General features: G+C 43.3%; 2 protein-coding genes across 8 annotated transcripts in view; one reads left to right on the top strand and one right to left on the bottom strand.

Annotated features, from left to right (window-relative positions):
* The window catches only part of LOC110497901 (ectonucleoside triphosphate diphosphohydrolase 5), a 16,641-nt gene extending 7,086 nt beyond the window's left edge, over window positions 1-9,555 (top strand). Inside the window, exons 7-14 of the mRNA XM_021574355.3 lie at window positions 4,696-4,784; window positions 4,889-4,968; window positions 5,090-5,151; window positions 5,343-5,444; window positions 6,231-6,374; window positions 6,593-6,649; window positions 7,613-7,728; window positions 7,849-9,555. Of these exons, the coding sequence (XP_021430030.2) occupies window positions 4,696-4,784; window positions 4,889-4,968; window positions 5,090-5,151; window positions 5,343-5,444; window positions 6,231-6,374; window positions 6,593-6,649; window positions 7,613-7,728; window positions 7,849-7,932 (734 nt within the window). The 3' untranslated portion in view covers window positions 7,933-9,555. The remainder of the gene's footprint in view (window positions 1-4,695; window positions 4,785-4,888; window positions 4,969-5,089; window positions 5,152-5,342; window positions 5,445-6,230; window positions 6,375-6,592; window positions 6,650-7,612; window positions 7,729-7,848) is intronic.
* Window positions 9,369-21,229, bottom strand: LOC110497900 (ubiquinone biosynthesis monooxygenase COQ6, mitochondrial). 7 transcript variants are annotated; one of them, XM_090211329.1, is made up of 10 exons: window positions 20,675-21,229; window positions 19,983-20,041; window positions 19,116-19,216; window positions 17,304-17,430; window positions 15,990-16,105; window positions 15,775-15,882; window positions 15,073-15,180; window positions 14,229-14,486; window positions 11,649-11,826; window positions 9,369-10,984 (listed from the first exon to the last, which is right to left on the bottom strand). In XM_090211329.1, the coding sequence occupies exons 3-6, from the start codon at window positions 19,191-19,193 to the stop codon at window positions 15,778-15,780; spliced, it is 426 nt and encodes a 141-aa protein (XP_090067455.1). In that variant the 5' UTR covers window positions 19,194-19,216; window positions 19,983-20,041; window positions 20,675-21,229; the 3' UTR covers window positions 9,369-10,984; window positions 11,649-11,826; window positions 14,229-14,486; window positions 15,073-15,180; window positions 15,775-15,777. The 7 variants fall into 7 exon arrangements, with proteins under 7 accessions (XP_090067455.1, XP_036810756.2, XP_036810755.2 ...); XM_036954861.2 differs by having other exon boundaries at window positions 19,907-20,041; window positions 20,675-21,223; XM_036954860.2 differs by having other exon boundaries at window positions 13,049-14,486; window positions 15,782-15,882; window positions 19,907-20,041; window positions 20,675-21,223.

The raw sequence follows: 21,229 nt of genomic DNA, 5'->3' as shown, positions 1-21,229 counted from the left end.
AGCACTCCACCAATCAGGCCTTTATAGTAGAGTGGCCAGACGGAAGCCACTCCTCAGTAAAAGGCACATGACAGCCTGCTTTGAAGTTTGCCAAAAGGCACCTAAAGGACTCTCAGACCATGAGAAACAAGATTATCTGGTCTGATGAAACCAAGATTGAACTCTTTGGCCTGAATGCCAAATGTCACATCTAGAGGAAACCTGGCCCCATCCCTACAGTGAAGCATGTTGGTGGCAGCATCTTGCTGTTTGGATGTTTTTCAGCTGCAGTGACTAGGAGACTAGTCAGGATCAAGAGAAAGATGAAGGGAGCAAAGTACAGAGAGATCCTTGATGAAAACCTGCTTTCAGCCTAGTGGCGAAGGTTCACCTTCCAACAGGGGAACCACCCTAAGCACACAGCCAAGACAACACAGGAGTGGTTTCGGGACAAGTCTCTGAATGTCCTTGAGTGGCCCAGCCAGAGCCCAGACTTGAACCTGATCGAACATCTCTGGAGAGACCTGAAAATAGCTGTGCAGTGACGCTCCACATCCAACCTGACAGAGCTTGAGAGCATCTGCAGAGAAGAATGAGTGAAAATCCCCAAATACAGGTGTGCCAAGCTTGTAGCGTCATACTCAAGAAGACTGCTACTCTAATTTTCGCAATGTATACAAGGCCCTCCCCCGCTCTCCTTTCGGCAAATCTGACCACGACTCCATTTTGCTTTCCCCTTCCTATAGGCAGAAACTCAAACAGGATGTACCCGTGATAAGGACTATTCACGCTGATTCAGGGAGTGAGTTTATAAGGAAGTGCATAGGAGATGTTGTACCCACTGACTTTTAAAACCTACCCTAACCAGAAACTGTGGATAGATGGCGGCATTCATGCAAAACTGAAAGCACGGACCACCGCATATAAATATGGAAAGGTGACTGGGAATATGGCCAAATACAAACAGTGTAGTTATTCTCTCCGCAAGGCAGTCAAACAAGCGAAATGTCAATACAGGGACAAAGTGGAGTCACAATTCAATGGCTCAGACATGAGACGTATGTGGCAGGGTCTACAGACAATCAGACGACAAAAAGAAAATCAGCCACATCACGGACACTGACGTCTTGCTTCCAGACAAACTTAACACCTTCTTTGCCCGCTTTGAGGATAATACAGTGCTACCGACGTGGCCCGCTACCAAGGACTGTGAGCTCACCTTCTCCATGGCCGACGTGAGTAAGCCATTTAAAAGTGTTAACCCTCGCAAGGCTGCCAGCCCAGACGGCATCCCTAGTCGTGTCCTCAGAGCATGCGCAGACCAGCTGGCTGGTGTGTTTACGGACGTATTCAATCTCCCCCTATCCCAGTCTGCTGTCCCCACATGCTTCAAGATGGCCAGCATTGTTCCTGTACCCAAGAAGGCAAATGTAACTGAACTGAATGACTATCGCCCCGTAGCACTCACTTCTGTCATCATGAAGTGCTTTGAGACTAGTCAAGGATCAAATCACCTCCACCTTACCTGTCACCCCACTTCAATTTGTGTACCGCCCCAATAGGTCGCCATCACACTGCCCTATCCTATCTGGACAAAAGGAATACCTATGTAAGCATGCTGTTCATTGCCTACAGTTCAGCATTCAACACCATAGTACCCTCCAAGCTCATTAAGCTTGAGGCCCTCGGTCTCAACCCTGCCCTGTGCAATTGGGTCCCAGACTTCCTGACGGGCCGCCCCCAGGTGAAGGTAGGAAACAATACCTCCACTTTGCTGAATCTCAGCACTGGTGCCCCACAAGGGTGCATGCTCAGCCCCCTCCTGTACTCCCTGTTCACCCATGATTGCTTGGCCAAGCACGCCTCCAACTCAATCATCAAGTTTGCAGACGACCTAACAGTAGTAGGCTGGATTAAAAACAATGATGAGACGGCCTATAGGGAGGAGGTGAGGGCACTCGGAAGTGTGGTGTCAGGAAAACAACCTCTCATGCAACGTCAACAAAACAAAGGAGATGATCGTGGACTTCAGGAAAACGCAGAGGGAGCACCCCCCTATCCACATCGATGGGACAGCAGTGGAGAAGGTGGGAAGTTTTAAGTTCCTCTGCGTACTCATCACGGACAAACTGAAATGGTCCACCCACACAGACAGTGTGGTGAAGGCGCAACAGCACCTCTTCAACCTCAGGAGGCTGAAGAAATTTGGCTTGTCACCTAAAACCCTCACAAACTTTTACAGATGCACAACTCAGAGCATCCTGTCGGGCTGTATCACTGCCTGGTACGGCAACGGCACCGCCCACAACCGCAGGGCTCTCCAGAGGGTGGTACAGTCTGTACAACGCATCACCGGGGGCAAACTACCTGCCCTCCAGGACACCTACATCACCCGATGTCACAGCAAGGCCAAAAAGATCATCAAGGACAACAACTACTTGAGCCACTGCCTGTTCACCTCGCTACCATCCAGAAGGCGAGGTCAGTACAGGTGCATCAAAGCTGGGACTGAGAGACTGAAATATAGCTTCTATCTCAAGGCTATCAGACTGTTAAACAGTCATCACTAACACAGAGAGGCTGCTGCCTAAATACAGACTTGAAATCATTAGCCACTTTAATAAATGCATCACTAGTCACTTTAATAATGCCACTTTAATAACGTTTACATATCTTGCATTACTCATCTCATATGTATATACTGTATTTTATACCATCTATTGCAACTTGCCTATGCCGCTCGGTCATTGCTCATCCATATATTTATATGTATATATTCTTATTCCATTCCTTTACTTAGATTTGTGTGTATTAGGTAGTTGTTGTGGAATTGTTAGATTACTTATTAGATATTGCTGCACTGTTGGAACTAGAAGCACAAGTATTTCGCTACACTCACAATAACATCTGCTAACCATGTGTATGTGACCAATAAAATTTGATTTGAAGACTCAAGGCTGTAATCGCTGCGTAAAAAGGTGCTTCAACAAAGTACTGAGTAAAAGGTCTGAATACTTATGGAAATGTGATATTTCAGTTTTTTTTATTTTTAATACATTCACATTGTCAATATAGGGTATTGTGTGTAGATTGATGTAGAATTTGTTTTATTTAATCCATTTTGGAATAAGGTTGTAACGTAACAAAATGTGGAAAAGGTGAAGGGGTCTGAATACTTTCTGAAGGCCCTGAATACAGTGGGGCAAAAAAGTATTTAGTCAGCCACCAATTGTGCAAGTTCTCTCACTTAAAAAGATGAGAGAGGCCTGTAATTTTCATCATAGGTACACTTCAACTATGACAGACAAAATGAGAAAAAATAATCCAGAAAATCACATTGTAGGATTTTAAATTAATTGATTTGCAAATTACGGTGGAAAATAAGTATTTGGTCACCTACAAACAAGCAAGATTTCTGGCTCTCACAGACCGGTAACTCTTTAAGAGGCTCCTCTGTCCTCCACTCGTTACCTGTATTAATGGCACCTGTTTGAACTTGTTATCAGTATAAAAGACACCTGTCCACAACCCCAAACAGTCACACTCCAAACTCCACTATGGCCAAGACCAAAGAGCTGTCAAAGGACACCAGAAACAAAATTGTAGACCTGCACCAGGCTGGGAAGACTGCATCTGCAATAGGTAAGCAGCTTGGTTTGAAGAAATCAACTGTGGGAGCAATTATTAGGAAATGGAAGACATACAAGACCACTGATAATCTCTCTCGATCTGGGGCTCCACGCAAGATCTCACCCCGTGGGGTCAAAATGATCACAAGAACGGTGAGCAACAATCCCAGAACCACACGGGGGGACCTAGTGAATGACCTGCAGAGAGCTGGGACCAAAGTAACAAAGCCTACCATCAGTAACACACTACGCCGCCAGGGACTCAAATCCTGCAGTGCCAGACGTGTCCCCCTGCTTAAGCCAGTACATGTCCAGGCCCATCTGAAGTTTGCTAGAGAGCATTTGGATGATCCAGAAGAAGATTGGGAGAATGTCATATGGTCAGATGAAACCAAAATATAACTTTTTGGTAAAAACTCAACTCGTCGTGTTTGGAGGACAAAGAATGCTGAGTTGCATCCAAAGAACACCATACCTACTGTGATGCATGGGGGTGGAAACATCATGCTTTGGGGCTGTTTTTCTGCAAAGGGACCAGGACGACTGATCCGTGTAAAGGAAAGAATGAATGGGGCCATGTATTGTGAGATTTTGAGTGAAAACCTCCTTCCATCAGCAAGGGCATTGAAGATGAAACGTGGCTGGGTCTTTCAGCATGACAATGATCCCAAACACACTGCCCGGGCAATGAAGGAGTGGCTTCGTAAGAAGCATTTCAAGGTCCTGGAGTGGCCTAGCCAGTCTCCAGATCTCAACCCCATAGAAAATCTTTGGAGGGAGTTGAAAGTCTGTGTTGCCCAGCAACAGCCCTAAAACATCACTGCTCTAGAGGAGATCTGCATGGAGGAATGGGCCAAAATATCAGCAACAGTGTGTGAAAACCTTGTGAAGACTGTATCTGTTAGAATGCCAGTCTTTGTCTCAGGCGGGTGGTTGGAATATGAATGAATGCTAAATGCAGTATGTGGTCAATGTACAGTATGTGTATGTTCTACTTTCTGTTTATAATGTTGATGATGGATAGCATCCTGTCTATAGTTTTCTATTTCCAATTCTGTGTGTTTGACTTTACATCTGTTTGCTTTAGGTCACTTGTATGCCAAGACCAGGAAGACAGTGGGTATCCTGGACTTGGGTGGAGGATCTACCCAGATCACTTTCCTTCCAAAATCAAAGGTAAATGTTCAACTGAACTCCACTGTTAGTGACGTTTTGCAAAGATTGAGAGAACTATTGCTATTTAATTACATATTACTGAACACCTCTCTCTGTTCCCATAGAAAACAGTGTTCACCGCCCCAGCCAGTTACATTGCCAACATCAACATGTTCAATAACACTCTACAGCTCTACACTCACAGGTTTGTAATCAACCATTGGTACAGCAGGTACTTTATATGTCATGGCATACAATGCAAAACAGTATACTCACATTACTTTGGCATTGTCATGAACGTATTCTGAATTTCTGTCCTCATTCAGCTACCTTGGAAATGGACTTGTAGCTGCTCGATTGGCAACTCTTGGGGCTTTGGGAGCTGATGGTAATTTAAAATGGGCATATTTACTTAGATATGCAAGCTTATCTGCAGTCATTCATCTGTTCATGACAGATGAATAGATTTGTATAATGCTGCAAGACACACTTAAGATTTCTATAAATCAGACACTATTTAAATGTTATCCTCAGGGGGACAGTGGACAATCCTATAACCAATCTGGTTTATTCTTTCAGGTCTGGAGTGGAAAGTTTTCACAAGCTCCTGTCTACCCAAGAAGTTCAGACAGGACTGGACTTTTGGTGGAATCACTTACAAAGTTAGCGGAATTCCTGATGGTAAGTGCAAAATAAAACATACCATTTCGTTAACATCATTTTTTTAAATAATCCTCTAATCTAGAAATCAATTATTCTGTCTCCGATAGCTCAATGTAAGAGTTTAGTTGAGTAAGAGTTGGGAACATTTTTCCACTGGAGCCAGCTGCATTGTGGTGCAAAATGCATGTTTTGTCATTCTTTCTCTCTGCACTCAGACTTTCAACAGTTATAATACAGCAAACCTTGTATTTAAATGAGAGGAAAATTGTCAGTTTACTCCGCAAATAATGCAACACTCCCATACCACAGTCATGTAGCCAAAAGATACTGGGTTAGTCCCAGAGATGTTATTTCTCTGTGTAACGAAAGGCTTGATGTTGACCGCTCACAATTATGTGGTAAAAATAGATCACCCAACAGGCCTATGCTAAGTGCTACTCTTGTCAGCACTTGGTTTCCCTGGTTGTAACCAACCAATCCCAGGATGCTGTGAGTGTACTTTTAGGGTTTTTCGAGTGTCGCGCTCTTGAGAGCCCATAGCCTCAACCCCATTTTGACATCATAAAAAGGCTCCAGGGTCTCCCAGTGCATTCCACCACAAGCATGCAGCAAACTCAGTTATTTCACTCTCATTTGAAAATAAATATTTTATTGTTGGTGCTGATTTTGAATTATTCTTGATAACAACTGAATTGGGTGTTTTGTTGTCATAAAGCTGACATAACGCTGTAATCTAAATATGATACCTACCTTGAAGATTGAGTACAGCTTGTGTTAGATACTAAGGATGTGATCTCTCTCCAGGCTATGCAGGGTACAAGCTGTGTTACTATGAGGTGATGAGGGTGGTGAAAGGCATCGTGCACCAGCCATTCGAGATAAAGGGCAGCAGCATCTTCTACGCCTTCTCCTACTACTTCGACAGAGCTGTGGAGTCAGGCCTCATTGGTGAGAAGACACACAGAGCAGGACAGCTACAAAATCCCCATTCAGTCTGCATCCAGTAAAACCTCAATGATATGAAGTGTTTAAATAAAAAATAATGGTTTAATTGTTTTCTACTCAAATACATTTACTGCATTTTTCATGATTATGCTTGGCAAACTGAAATGACAACTGTTGTAGCAGATCACTAGAAGTAGGCTAGTCTTGTTTTTGTTTTCCAGATGGCAGTCGGGGTGGTATGGTAGAAGTCAGGGACTTCAAGAAGAGAGCCAAAGAAGGTGAGAGAGTCCTAGGCTTTTCTCTTAGACACATGTTGACTATATTGATACAGTACACAGTGTACAATCAAGAAATGTTGGTTTTATTTTAGACTCCAACAATCTCACAAGGCCTCACAAAATATCAGTTCCTTACCCCACAAAGTTTGCCTGCAAAAATACACGCTGTTTGAACTCACACAAATATTCAACCTTGTGGCCAAACTTCTTCTTGACACAGCTAACCTAACATTGGCACATTTTTCTGCCATTTCAAATATAACCAAGGACCATTAGATGAAATGTCTGATTCTTAACTGTTCTTGGAGCATACACAAATACATTAATATTCTATATACATTTAATATTCTAAGACATTTACACATAATTGACAAATGTGATGTGAAAAGTGTCCTGACGCGTTAGATGGACATATAGCCTTGGTTAATCCATTAGAGTGTGTGGCAAAATAAATGCCCATGTTGTGCTAGATTTACAGCTAGCAGGAGTGAGTTGGTGTGTTATGTAAAGTCTATTTGCATTGTGAGAACACTTTCACATGGTCTCGATGAACACGTCTGGCATTGGGCAGGTTGGCAGGCAGTTGACCTGGGCAGCTCTGAGCTCTGTCTCTTGTACCTGACAGCCACACAACACCCAACCTGACCCGGGGGCTGAGACTGAGAGAGACACGCTGTGTACAGCTAGTCTGTTTGGCTCGGCCTCCCACCCCCAGATTCACCAACATGTGTTGACCCTTGACTCTTCTCACACCCCCTTGCTCAGTCAGCTAAACAAACTAAATAAACAAAACAAGATGACCAGGTTTCTATAATGTGGCATATGGGTTAGAGGTTGTGTGCTGCTTGACCCCACTTTGAACATGACACAAGATATCTCTAAATACACCCACCTGTGCTCTCTGCTTTCTGCCAGTGGTATGTGAGTTGTTGTTAATGTAGTGCCGTCTTGTTTTTGTTTAAGTGTGCAACAAGATGACCAAGTACCGTCCCATCAGCCCCTTCCTCTGCATGGATATGACATATATCACATGCCTGTTGAAGGAGGGCTTTGGCTTCAAGGACAACACAGTGCTGCAGGTGAGACAGTCAGGAACAGGTCACTGGGCACACAGGGAGGGGACAGGCACCAAGAGGTTAATAGGTCAACTTAACATGATGGTTTATTTTGTATGTTTTTTTTCTTGTTCTGATCCACAGCTCGCCAAGAAGGTGAACAATGTTGAGACAAGTTGGGCCTTGGGAGCCACATTCGATCACTTCAACAACCTCAACATCCACTAAGGGCAGCTATTCTACCTGCCTGCAGGCACTGAGAGGGACAGCCTGTTAATGGGGGCACCCCCCCGACCATCCCTCCCACCTGCTCAGCAGCACTGCCAAGCTTTTCCAGCCAACCCCTCCCCTCCGTCCCCAGCACCCTCCTGCAAATAATCCAAGAACTGTTGACAAAGAAATCACTATATTTTTTATAATGAAGGACAGCTATTTCTACTGTATGTTTCATCCATAATTAGTGAGTTGACTTTATTTTTGTAAAGCAAGCGTTTATACAGTATATGCGCTTCCTTCGGGGTGTCTGACCTGAAATGCAGTCTTATTTGGCTACCTTTGAGCATGTAGAGTTGTTAGAAGCACTGCAACTAGTCAGGTATTTAGAGAACTTTGGTGCTTACTGTGGTCCTGGAGTGCACTGTAATGTACAGTGGAATATTTGGAGAGAAAATAAGTTGCAGGAATGCAACCTTCAGTCATAGCTCTGAATGCAACTCATTCTATCTGGAAATATATTTCCAGTACATCATACTGTAGGACAGGTGAACAAGATATTTTCCCTCACAAGAGTTAAGCAATATATCATTGAAGTTAAGTAAACAGAAACGTTTCCCCTCATACTTTGCACATAACACTTTAACTGCCTATGCTGTAGCTGAGAACTGTTGCTTGGATGTTGTCTACAGAGTTGTACATATTCATCAATGTTAAAGGAGGTGACCAATTTGCCACAACTCAGAGGGCAAGTAAAGCACAGAGAGGGTGAGATGGTAGTGTTCTCACTGAGTATGTCTTGCATTTGATATATGAATACATACGTTATGACGTTGATGCCTATGTTTTGAAAGTGCAGCCTTAGTAGATGTGGCCTTGTGTAGAATGGCCAGTTGAATTGAATCAGAAAAGTGAGTGCTTTGTGTTTCTGACTGTTGGTAAAGTCTGCGTTATTTGTGTTGTCTACAGTGGAGCACTAAATGGTCATTGTTCGATCAACCGTGGCAAGACTACATGACCCTCTCCAAATTACAATGTAGCTTTGGCTTGTGGCTGTATTCAGCAACCAGTCATTTCAATATCCCTCTAGTACTATATCATCCATAGACTGATACATACAGCCTAAGAAGCATGTCAGGTATATCAAAGGCCTTAAACCCATAAATCTTTCAGTTATAGCTCTAGGTGCAAGGCACATACATGCTTATTAATACTGTTTGGAATTTTCTTGTGAACTGTACAAATATTTAAATCTCAGATCCTGATTATTTTGAATGCTGGTGCAATTTGTACAAAATGAACTTCGCTGTATAATTGCTCTAATGCAATGCATTAGCCTATTCAACAATAGCCGCTATATGTTCAGTAGCAAATATGTACAATAACTACTGCTGTATATAATACTACAAAGTAAACCTGTATAAGTAAAATACTTACCAGACTGTAACTGCTTTGACTTTGCAAAAGATAACTTTATTTCTGCTGCATAATGTTCAAAGTTAAGGTGAACTGCTTGATAACTGATCATGTAAATCACATTTTATGAAAACCTGGTGCAAGTAAAACATACATTATACAAGTATGTTTGAATAAAATATTAAAAGTGTACTTGGTGTACAGGTACAGTGCCTTAAGAAAGTATTCATACCTTGAATTATTCCATGTTACAGCCTGAATAAAAATAAATAATAATAATCACACCTATCTACACATGAAAGGCTGAAACATAAAGACTTATTTTTAGAAATGTTAGCAAATTTATTGAAAATGAAATACAGAAATATCTAATTTACATAAGTATTTACACCCCTTTGCTATGCGCTCCAAATTGGAGTCAGATGCATCCAATTTCCATTGATCATCTTTGAGATGTCGCTACAACTTGATTGGGTTCTTGGTAAGGAACTACCCAGACTCTGCCTAAAGCTGGCGTTCAGACCAAACTGATCAACCAGACAAGAAAGATCTTGGTCAGGTAGGTGACCAAGAACCCAATGAACACTGACCAAACTACAGAGTTCCTTAGCTGAGATGGGAGAACCTGCCAGAAGGACAATATCTACAGCACTTCACCAATCTGGGCTTTAAGGGAGAGAGCCAGACGGAAGCCACTCTTGAAAAAAAGAGCACATGACAGCATGCCTGAAGTTTGCAAAAAGACACATGAAAGACAGATAAGGCAAAATAATCTGTGGTCTGATGAGAGAAAAATGTTACTATTTGGAATGGATGCAAAGCGCTATGTCTGGAGAAAACCAGGCAGTTCATCCCCCGACGAACACCTTTCCTACCGTGAAACATGGTGGTGGCAGCATCATGCTATAGGGATGCTTTTCAGTGGCAGGGACTGGGAGACTCCTTGATGAGAACCTGTGCAAACAACAGACTGGGGGTGAAGACTTACATTCCAACAGGACAATGACCCCAAGCATACAGCCAACACAACACTGGAATGGCTTCTGAACAAGAATGTGAAAGTCCTTGAGTGGCCCAGCCAAAGCTCAGACTTGAATCCCATTGAAAATCTGTGGAAAGACTTGAAGATTGCTGTTCACCGCCGCTCCCCATCTAACTTAACAGAACTTGAGAAAATCAGCCAGAAAGAATGGGAGAAAAATCCCCAAATCCAGAACTGCAAAGTTGATACAGACATACCCAAGACGACTCAAAGATGTAATCACCGCCAAAGGTGTTTCTATAAAGTATTGACTCAAGGGGGGTGAATACTTAAGTAAATTATATATTTATGCATTTCATTCTCAATACATTTGCAAAACATTTTAAATACATGTTTTCTGAAACAAATGTTCTGTCATAAAAATTCCAACAGATTGTGAAACTGATACAGAATGATGCTTGGAAGTTTCCAAAATCATCAACACACAAAGAAAGACATGCAGGTATAGCGATGTTCATGTAATAACAGAGCATAATATATAACTTTATTAATTTACACTTTACATTCCATTCACAAAGTCACAGTGGCATATCATCTTTGGAGTCCCGTCAAACTGCCACTTCAGGACCAGTGTACGTGTCACTCGCTTGCAAACGCCATGATCTGCTCCTGGAGAGACAAAGAACGAGATCAACAGAGCAACTCACAAATCTAAAACATCCATTTCTATCCATCCATCCATACTTATCCATCTGCGTATAGCACTAGCAAGTGTTACTAAATCCAATTACTAGCATCTTTCCTGTCTGCATAAAAAGTGGCACAACAAACCTCTGTATGCGATATCTGTAAACTGGGAAACTGAACATTTAATATGGAAAAATGTCAAGCATAACTTTGGGTCTCCAGGGGGGAAATGCCTTTACAACCAGTTACGGTTGCTTTGGTCTGAATCACTTAGTATGAAATAAAGCCATTTCACATGAGCGGTCTGTAATAAAAGGGGTGTGAAAACACAAGGCAATACCGCCGTAACGCAGCCCCGGGGCCAGCCCTGCACCCCACCCACACACTTTCGGTAACGCTAAATTTGGGGCTAAACTTAGCTGCTGTAGTAGTAGGTTCTCGACCATGGAAATTATAGGCAGTGCTGAAGTAAAAAGCCATGTAATCAGAAGAGGGTGGGGTGGGGTCATGGGCAAAGCCAAGGTGGGGATTACTGCTGAGAGATGACCCAACCTTGGGGGTTCAAGAAGTGATCAATTCTACTTGAACAAGTGTTGTGTGATTGAAGAGTTGGGGGTTCACTTTAGTAAAGAGAGAGATAGCATACTTTTATGGCTGGTAGTGTGTTGGTGGCTTGCAGACCGAAGGTGCGTAAGAGAACCACATGGGCAGCGTTAGTTGAGTAGAGTCGTTTCATCAGGTCGATGGCGGCCATCATCGGCAGGTTGTGTCGCTGCCGTTCCGCCTCATATTCCAACAGATGCTGCATGGCCCCTGCACGGCCCCTGCACAACGCAGCACAGAGTAGAGCAAAACACCAGGGGTTACATGGCCACTGCACAACGCAGCACAGAGTAGAGCAAAACACCAGGGGTTACATGGCCCCTGCACAATGCAGCACAGAGTAGAGCAAAACACCAGGGGTTACATGGCCCCTGCACAACGCAGCACAGAGTAGAGCAAAACACCAGGGGTTACATGGCCCCTGCACAACACAACACAGAGTAGAGCAAAACACCAGGGGTTACATCGTCCCTGCATAACGCAGCACAGAGTAGAGCAAAACACCAGGGGTTACATGGCCCCTGCACAATGCAGCACAGAGTAGAGCAAAACACCAGGGGTTACATGGCCACTGCACAACGCAGCACAGAGTAGAGCAAAACACCAGGGGTTACATGGCCCCTGCACAATGCAGCACAGAGTAGAGCAAAACACCAGGGGTTACATGGCCCCTGCACAACGCAGCACAGAGTAGAGCAAAACACCAGGGGTTACATGGCCCCTGCACAACACAACACAGAGTAGAGCAAAACACCAGGGGTTACATCGTCCCTGCATAACGCAGCACAGAGTAGAGCAAAACACCAGGGGTTACATGGCCCCTGCACAACGCAGCACAGAGTAGAGCAAAACACCAGGGGTTACATGGCCCCTGCACAATGCAGCACAGAGTAGAGCAAAACACCAGGGGTTACATGGCCCCTGCACAACGCAGCACAGAGTAGAGCAAAACACCAGGGGTTACATGGCCCCTGCACAATGCAGCACAGAGTAGAGCAAAACACCAGGGGTTACATCGTCCCTACATAACGCAGCACAGAGTAGAGCAAAACACCAGGGGTTACATGGCCCCTGCACAACACAACACAGAGTAGAGCAAAACACCAGGGGTTACATATCATGGGGGAAAGAGTTTCATATTCTGGTCCTGTGAACATTTTATTTTAATTTTTGTTGCATTCAGTCAATACATTGGAGCTATTCTGACTTCAAAATAAAACAAATAAAAGATTCACATAACAGGATTTCCATTTCTATGAAAAAGCAATGTACAGTCCTTGGCAGAATGGGAGAAAAAAAAAATAATACATTTTGGAGGAAAGCCGGTTCTTTTTATAATCAAGAACAACAGCAAGCGTCCTAGCCTGGGTTATGGGAAAAAGCTTATGAGAAACCACTGGCTATGTCTGCTGTGTTTTGTGTCTGTTTAGTATAGTCACTAACCCAGATCCTTAAAGTTAGTGAGACAGGCCACATCCCCAAAGCCCAGGTTGGCTCCTTGGCCAGCTAGAGGGTGGACGCGGTGTGCTGCATCCCTGCAAAGAAAACTAAAGACCCCCGCCATGTAAACCTAGTCACTACATCTACGGGGTAGGACCTAGTCACTACATCTACGGGGTAGGACCTAGTCACTACATCTACGGGGTAGGACCTAGTCACTACATCTACGGGGTAGGACCAAGTCACTACATCTACGGGGTAGGACCTAGTCACCACATCTACGGGGTAGGACCTAGTCACCACATCTACGGGGTAGGACCTAGTCACCACATCTACGGGGTAGGACCTAGTCACCACATCTACGGGGTAGGACCTAGTCACCACATCTATGGGGTAGGACCTAGTCACCACATCTACGGGGTAGGACCTAGTCACCACATCTACGGGGTAGGACCTAGTCACCACATCTACGGGGTAGGACCTAGTCACCACATCTACGGGGTAGGACCTAGTCACTACATCTACGGGGTAGGACCTAGTCACCACATCTACGGGGTAGGACCTAGTCACCACATCTACGGGGTAGGACCTAGTCACCACATCTACGGGGTAGGACCTAGTCACCACATCTACGGGGTAGGACCTAGTCACCACATCTACGGGGTAGGACCTAGTCACCACATCTACGGGGTAGGACCTAGTCACCACATCTACGGGGTAGGACCTAGTCACCACATCTACGGGGTAGGACCTAGTCACCACATCTATGGGGTAGGACCTAGTCACCACATCTACGGGGTAGGACCTAGTCACCACATCTACGGGGTAGGACCTAGTCACCACATCTACGGGGTAGGACCTAGTCACCACATCTACGGGGTAGGACCTAGTCACCACATCTACGGGGTAGGACCTAGTCACTACATCTATGGGGTAGGACCAGAGCAAGAATTCCCTTCAAATATACAGAAATACCAATGATTGAGCTGAGGAATTAAACAAATCTTTTTTTAGATGCAGTCGATAATGATTGTTTTTATGACCCTTTTATACCTTTACAGAATAAGGGCATATAAACCTTCTATTTACAAAATTCCAAGTAAATTATAAGTAATGGTTTTCCAAGGCAAACCGATGTGAAGTTCAATAACTCAGTGTCCCACAGGGATGAGTGTTGACTTACCCGATGAGGGCCACCCGGTGCCTGATGTACTCTGATGCGTGGCCCATGCCCAGGAGGAACATGACCCAGCTTTTTGGGCCGATTCTTGCCCCGCCACTGGCAGACAGAGACGACACAGATAGAGGGAGATAGAGAGAGACACAAAGACACAAAGGGAGAGAGGAAGAGAGACAGAGGAAGAGATCAAGCCAGAAAGGAAGAGACAGAGAAAGAGAGGCAGTAACAGAGGGTAGAGGAATAGACCGACAGAGAAGGGGGCTGTACAGAAAAGATAGAGAGGGGTGTGGTAGACAATTAGAGAGAAGAAGTTAACAAAGATGCAAACTAGAGCAGAAATGCAGAGTGGGTGTACTTTTCCTTTCTAACAAAATGGTTTGGCGGCATTACAGGAGCCTTGCTAATTAAAAGAAGAAGCTGGTCAGGCCGTGCTGTTGAATTAGCTAAGTTTGAAAACCATTCCATGCAGTAATGACCAACACTGGCAGACCACAGGTTTAATTAGCGAACCAGGCCTGAAAGCAAGCATGACTGAACCGTGGTGACCCTATTGGCAGGACCAGTAAAAATAGCCGGCTTGGGAAAGCAACTTTAGGCCGGCAACGTTGGCATTGTCTACACGTATGATGTAGTGTAGATAGAGAACAGTGACAAGTGCACCCATTGGTATTGGCTGACTGGTTCATTGGTGCACTTACAGTGTGCATATGTTGGTATTTTAACAAGAGCATTTCCATATTTTCATATCACATACGGATATATCAGATATCCATTTCTCTCTCTGCTGTATTTTGGCACTTGTTCCTCATTGTCATTAGCTGATTTGGTGGTGTCAGGCCTGACTCACAAAGGCAGAGTTGATGGTGTCCACAAAGCACTCCTCAACTAGCTGCAGTAGCTCCTCAGCAAGGCGGTGGCTAGTCGACCACACCAAAGAGCTCTCTGTGTCCGACAACTACAGCCAAAGGAGAGAAGGGGGATGTCAGATAAAAAGAAGGAACAGCAAAAAGATAATTTGCATTTTGAACATACACACTAACCGGTAACATTGCTATGGGTCCTGTTGGAAGGAACCTCTGCCACGCAACATTGTTCTCTGTTGGCTGTATATGATCGGCTATGAAAAGCCAACTGACATTTACTCCTGAGGCGCTGACCTGTTGCACCCTCGACATCCACTGTGATTATTATTATTTGACCCTGCTGGTCACTTATTTGAACATCTTGGCCATGTTCTGTTATAATCTCCAACTGGCACATCCAGAAGAGGACTAGCCACTCCTCATAGCCTAGTTCTTCTCTAGGTTTCTTCCTAGGTTCTGGCCTTTCTAAGGTGTTTTTCCTAGCCATTGTGCTTCTACACCTGCAAGACTTGCTGTTTGGGGTTTTAGGCTGGGTTTCTGTACAGAGATATCAGCTGATGTAAGAAGGGCTTTATAAATAAATTTGATAAATACTGTAAAACATGAAAATAATAGAGTATCCCTCTATGTGTTATTATATGGTAATACAGGGTGTGTTGGTGAAATTGACAGGTTGTAAGATGTACATCTCACAGATGCAGGACAGCCACAACAGCTGATTGGTCGTAATTCCACTTGACCGTGGGTATCCCCGCCTCCTGCCTCACCATCAAATTTGGCCCATCTGCTCCAATCTGAAAAACAGCCAATCACAGTGGTTATAGCCTAGAGCATCATTACAAACAATAACATTCACAACATTCATAAAATAAAAGAGTTACTACTCAGCTGTTGGACTGACCAGTAGTTTGGTTTGAAATGTCTGTCCATTGGCCAGGGTGACCTGAACCCAGGGGATGGATTCAGCTACCTGGTGAGACATCACCACCTTGGTTTTGTACTGGACCTTCACCTGATCTGACAGACAAAACACAGAGAAAAAGCTGGTCAAAAGCAGAGCCTGGGTTCGCCACAGAGAATTGTTTTAGGTCAAATGCGTACCCCTATTTTCACTAAACAAGAAAGGGACCAGCATTGGTCACACTAATTAAGGCTTTGCTACTTGTTCCCTCCAAAAAGGAAAAAAAAGAGAGTAAGGTTTGGCTGTAAGTGACTAAAGCGGTGGAGGATCTACAAACCACCTCGTAAAACACCATTGGTTTCCCTCTCTGGCAGGGACCAGTTGCCGAGGCTCACATTGACAATCTTCTAAATGGTCTTGGCTTGCCGCATAGGATTGACTAATAGTGTTTATCTACAAGCAGACCATGCCACACTTTCCACTTGCTGCCAGCATGCTGGGGTTGCACTAAAAACTCCCACCGTCTTGGAATATCAGTAGCCAGTCATCCCGGACAAGAAAGGATCTGGAATTACACTTGGCTTTGCCCACTTGAAGAGGTTCCCATCCGCAGATTGACTACTAGTGACAAATATTGGCTTGCAGTGATTTGAGAGCAGAGTTACTACAAACCAGCTGGCTCAGTGCATGCTTTTCATGTACTTCCTCAGAAGCAGAGAAACATCATGAACAAAGGAAGAAAAAAGAAAGTAGAGGACCAACTTCGTGCACGTAAGGAAAATATGTTTCGTGCAAAATGTTAAAAAGGCTGTTTATAAATACGTAGTTTTACAGTCGATCACACAGCAGTGCTCAAGTTTCATTTGTGAACCTCAAAAAAGTCTGTCTAATTTCAGCAACAATACAACGTCAGCACTTTAGCATCCTCATGGTGTGGAAGCACATGTCAATATTAAATAGGTCACTGGACCACTGCACGTGTCTTCCCATGGCACTGGGTCTATGGAGTGCTTTAACTGGCACACAGGGAATATGGCGCTTGATTGAAATAGCAGGAAAAACCTGGATATGTCCAAGAGCTGCACTGGTCTTTAAAAACAGACACTGGGGAAAGTACAAATAAATAAAACACAGGGACAGGATGGAACAAATGTGGTGACATTACATGAGCTGCCAGACCCAGTGCTCATTAACAGGATGTCAATGGAATCAAGAGGTCTTCTAAGGAGAGTCACATCACTGCTGGTACATAGAGAGGGTTTCATGTGAAAATCATCAATGCAACTGGACTGTACATGAAGCTGCTTTTCTTACCAGACAGATTCTCCAGCTGTTTTGTTAGGGCTGCCACAATGATGTCGTTCTCCACAATGTATGCCATCTCGTCCTGCAGGTTCTCCTTATCGAATGTAATCAGGGCATCTGAGCAGGCATCCCAAACCTAAATGAGAGACCAATTATCCCTGTGGTCTACAACTCTATCTTTAAATGCACCCCCTTTCCCTATATTTAGCCGGCCAAAGAAGCACAGCCTCATTGAACTGAACACATCAAAGTTGTTCATCTGCAGCCAGAACTTGGCAGACACTACTTCAAGTACCATACTAAGTTCTAGGAAGGTCACCAACACCCTTCTGGTTCTATGGTTGACTTGGTTCTATGGAAGTTTACTGAAGCACGATGAAAGGTCATTAGTGATGTTGATTTATGGGAATATTTTTGGCCCAACAAATAAGTAGGCTACAGTAAAACATTAGTTAACATTACTGAGCAAGTAAATATTTGTTCATGTATCCTAAAACAGTTGAGAGTCAGAACGAAAACATAATTGTGGCTCACAACTGAGACTGTCTGAGATGGTTTCTGAAACGATTAATGCAACGCAGAAAGTGTTTATGCTTATGTAGGACTGATGGCTTGCTACCAAGGTGACAGACCTTATCTTTCAGAAGTAACACAGCTAAACTACTTTTTTCCAACATAAAGTAGTGGGTTTTACTCTACAAGAAAACCACTAATGGTGGTGGGTTTGCAACTTGTGACAAGTGGTTGGCTGCTTGAAAGATTTAATGAAACCAAACTGCAAGTAGTTTCTAAGTTGGAGAAAAATAATACTTCTGTTGATAAGAAATTTGTTGCTATGTACTTATTGTCCTCTTTGCTAGGAGAAATCCCCAAACGGGAGCTTTACAACCTGTTTATCTTTCCATCCTAACACTCAGACAAGGGAGAGACCATTGGAAATGGCTTACTAATGACTCATAGGGAAACCTTTCCTTTCTCAAAACCCTATTTCAGGTTATATTTCCTTTTTAAGACAGTAGTTAACTTTTTGGGATAGTGAAGATCTTTTTTTAGGTTAACCTCAACGCACTACTCCTCTATCCTTGTAATATGCATCAGGAAACAAACAAGCAGAAAAAGGAGCAGAGCAGTTAAGGTATTATGGGAGAGGTATATCACCACAATCACCATATGGCATTTTATGATGACATCCTTGGCCATGAGTGAAACCCTGAGGTTTGGTCTTTGATACAAACTGACCACATCTTACAGAAGGGACTCAGCCTGTGCCCACAGCTGTAAAACAGGGTCACTTTGCTGCTGACATCGTTACATCCCGTCATCTTTCATCTCCTGCCTCCTGTTTGTCACATGAATCTTTATAATTAGTAGACACAGAGAATGAGTGCCTAGTCAAAGCTGCCAAATAGATTTATTCTTCCTATTAAATGTGCTCCTAATAAATAAACACTCTGCCACTGTGGCCAGAAGGAAAACCAAACCTTTCACCAAGCCAGGGAGTTTTGGTCATCGTTTTAAATGTACCTCCTCCTGTCTTTTGGGTTTGAAAGCACCCTTGCATTTGCATGGCCTATGAGGATGTATAAATTAGGCAGAGGAATGAACGAAATGCGTGTTTTAAACCACTATTGAGTTTGCCTTTTTGTTGTGAACAAATAGATTCCTGAGGAAAATTGCATTGTACAGCACGTTCAGCAAAGTACATGATTGAGTGGAGGTTAAATGGCAGTGGAGATGACATTTTCCTGAAATTCTATAGCCAAACAAGTTACTGACGCAAGGAAGTAAGTATATAGTGGTGTTTCAGATTTTAAAAAATACCTTTAGTGCTTGTGGTAGAGTGGAGTTTCCAAAAACGGACTTGCATCTTCTGATAGGGCTTTTACATCTCATGTTCATAATGTGATTCCATGCTCCAACACCTGAAAGGCACACACACACTATTTTATATACTACAAGATGCTCATCTATAAAATGTAGGAATGTTATGTATGAGGCATACAAGCACCATAATGACTTGTTAAAGGAATTAAATTAGATCAAAAATCAAATTAGATATTTAAAGGAATTTGATCAAATGAGATATGAAGTGGGCAAGGTCAATTTAACTGGGCATGACATAGCGATGGGTATCCAAATCACTACTTTCACTTCCTTATTGACATGCAGTTCATCATCAGTGTGTCAAGTAAAACCCAAGGAGACATGAATAATAGTTTAGAGGATCCCATCAATGACTGATGTAGACTAGAGGCCAGATATGATCCCTGCTAAGCATGTGCGACATGACAGAATGGGACTGATCCCTAATCGACTTCCTGACAACCTTTTCTACTGAGCCACACCACAAATAGGCTTAATCAGACAGCAAACTGGCCACCCAAACAAGAGCTATGTTGTCATTGGATAAGATATACTGTCCATATTAACTGGATAAACCAACCCTGACAATTAATATTGACTACCAAACTGGATATTAACAACTATTCACTCCTACTGTTCTTTATGAACCTCATACTATTGTAGCCATGTGTATCTGCTGGCAGAGAGGTTTCCACAATGTTTCTGATGCTATTAGCTGCCAATGGAAAACAGAGCTGCTAATTGTGTACCACTGAGGAGGTTGGCAGAGCCCGGGCTGATGGAGCTGACTCTGGTACTATAGGCGTCTGGGACCTTGTCCATCACCTTTTTGTTGCCTGCCTCAAGCAGCAGAATCTTCTTCCCCTCCAAGCTTGGATCCGTGCCTGTCAAAAATAATGAGGATCTATGAAATTGATTGATACTGCGTCCAAAATGATAAACAGACAGACTATCTAATGATATGATGTTCAGAGCAGTGAAGCATTGTTATAGCCTACATTTTGGCACCACTTGTGGTTTTAAAGAGAACAAGAAATTAAAAAGTTCCTCTACATGTTTGTTTTAATTATACCTTACTTAAGCAACATAGAACTAAGACAAATACTTTAGAGGGGTTTCCACTAAATTCTATAGCCACAAAATCGGATTATACAAACACAAAATCGGTTTATACAAACACAAAATCAGATGACACAGCCACAAAATCAGATGACACAGCCACAAAATCAGATTACACAGCAACAAAATCAGATTACACAGCAACAAAATCAGATTACAATGCCACAAAATCAGATGACACAGCCACAAAATCAGATGACACTGCGACAAAGTAAAAATTGGCAAAAGAAGGTTAGCAGTGTGGTTAAGATTTAGTTTAAAATTGTATTTTATGTAGATAAATTGTAGACATGGGCGGGGTTTATGAAGTTGTGGCTATAGAAAGAAGTTTAGAGGGGGCAACTGTAGGGGCAGATTGGGCTGTCTCTTGGCAGCTTCAGGAGATCACCTCGACTCACCTAAAGACCAAGCCATAGCGGTCCCAACCATTCCTCCTCCAGATATAATGACATCATAAAGCTAATTTCATGTTCCCCATGTTCTGCTGCACACGCGAGTCCCCTGCAAATGATTTTTGCTCCTGAAAAACGATTCACAGCAACACACCGCCGCCCAATTCCATTTAAAACCAGCGTTGCTTTAGTGAGACTATGCATCTTTAAAACAACGTAACGTGGGACTCGTCTAACCCTAAAACAACTCCAACTGTATTGTTGGGATGTTCTTAATCAGGACTAAACTCGCCTTGCATATGTCCTATTCGCAGCGGTGGCCATTCTATAATCCAGCCATGTTGTATATTTATATATATGTAACAAAGGCGAAAAAAAATATGTAACCGAGGCAGGTACTTCCTGTACTGCTTAACCAATCACAACAAGGAACCGCACTAGTTTTATTCCCAAGTTATCTGCACTTTGGTGCTATTCATATTAAAACATAATTCAAAATTAAAGAATTCAGAAGGGCAATGTACAAGAGACACAGTTTAACACGCCGCTTGCATTAAAAAT

The sequence above is a fragment of the Oncorhynchus mykiss genome, chromosome 19, assembly GCF_057628025.1.
Source record: "Oncorhynchus mykiss isolate SJ-2025 chromosome 19, ASM5762802v1, whole genome shotgun sequence".
In the NCBI taxonomy this organism is placed as follows: Eukaryota; Metazoa; Chordata; class Actinopteri; order Salmoniformes; family Salmonidae; genus Oncorhynchus; species Oncorhynchus mykiss.
The sequence above is the reverse complement of the archived record's forward strand: the minus strand, read 5'-3'. Positions and strand labels throughout refer to the sequence as shown.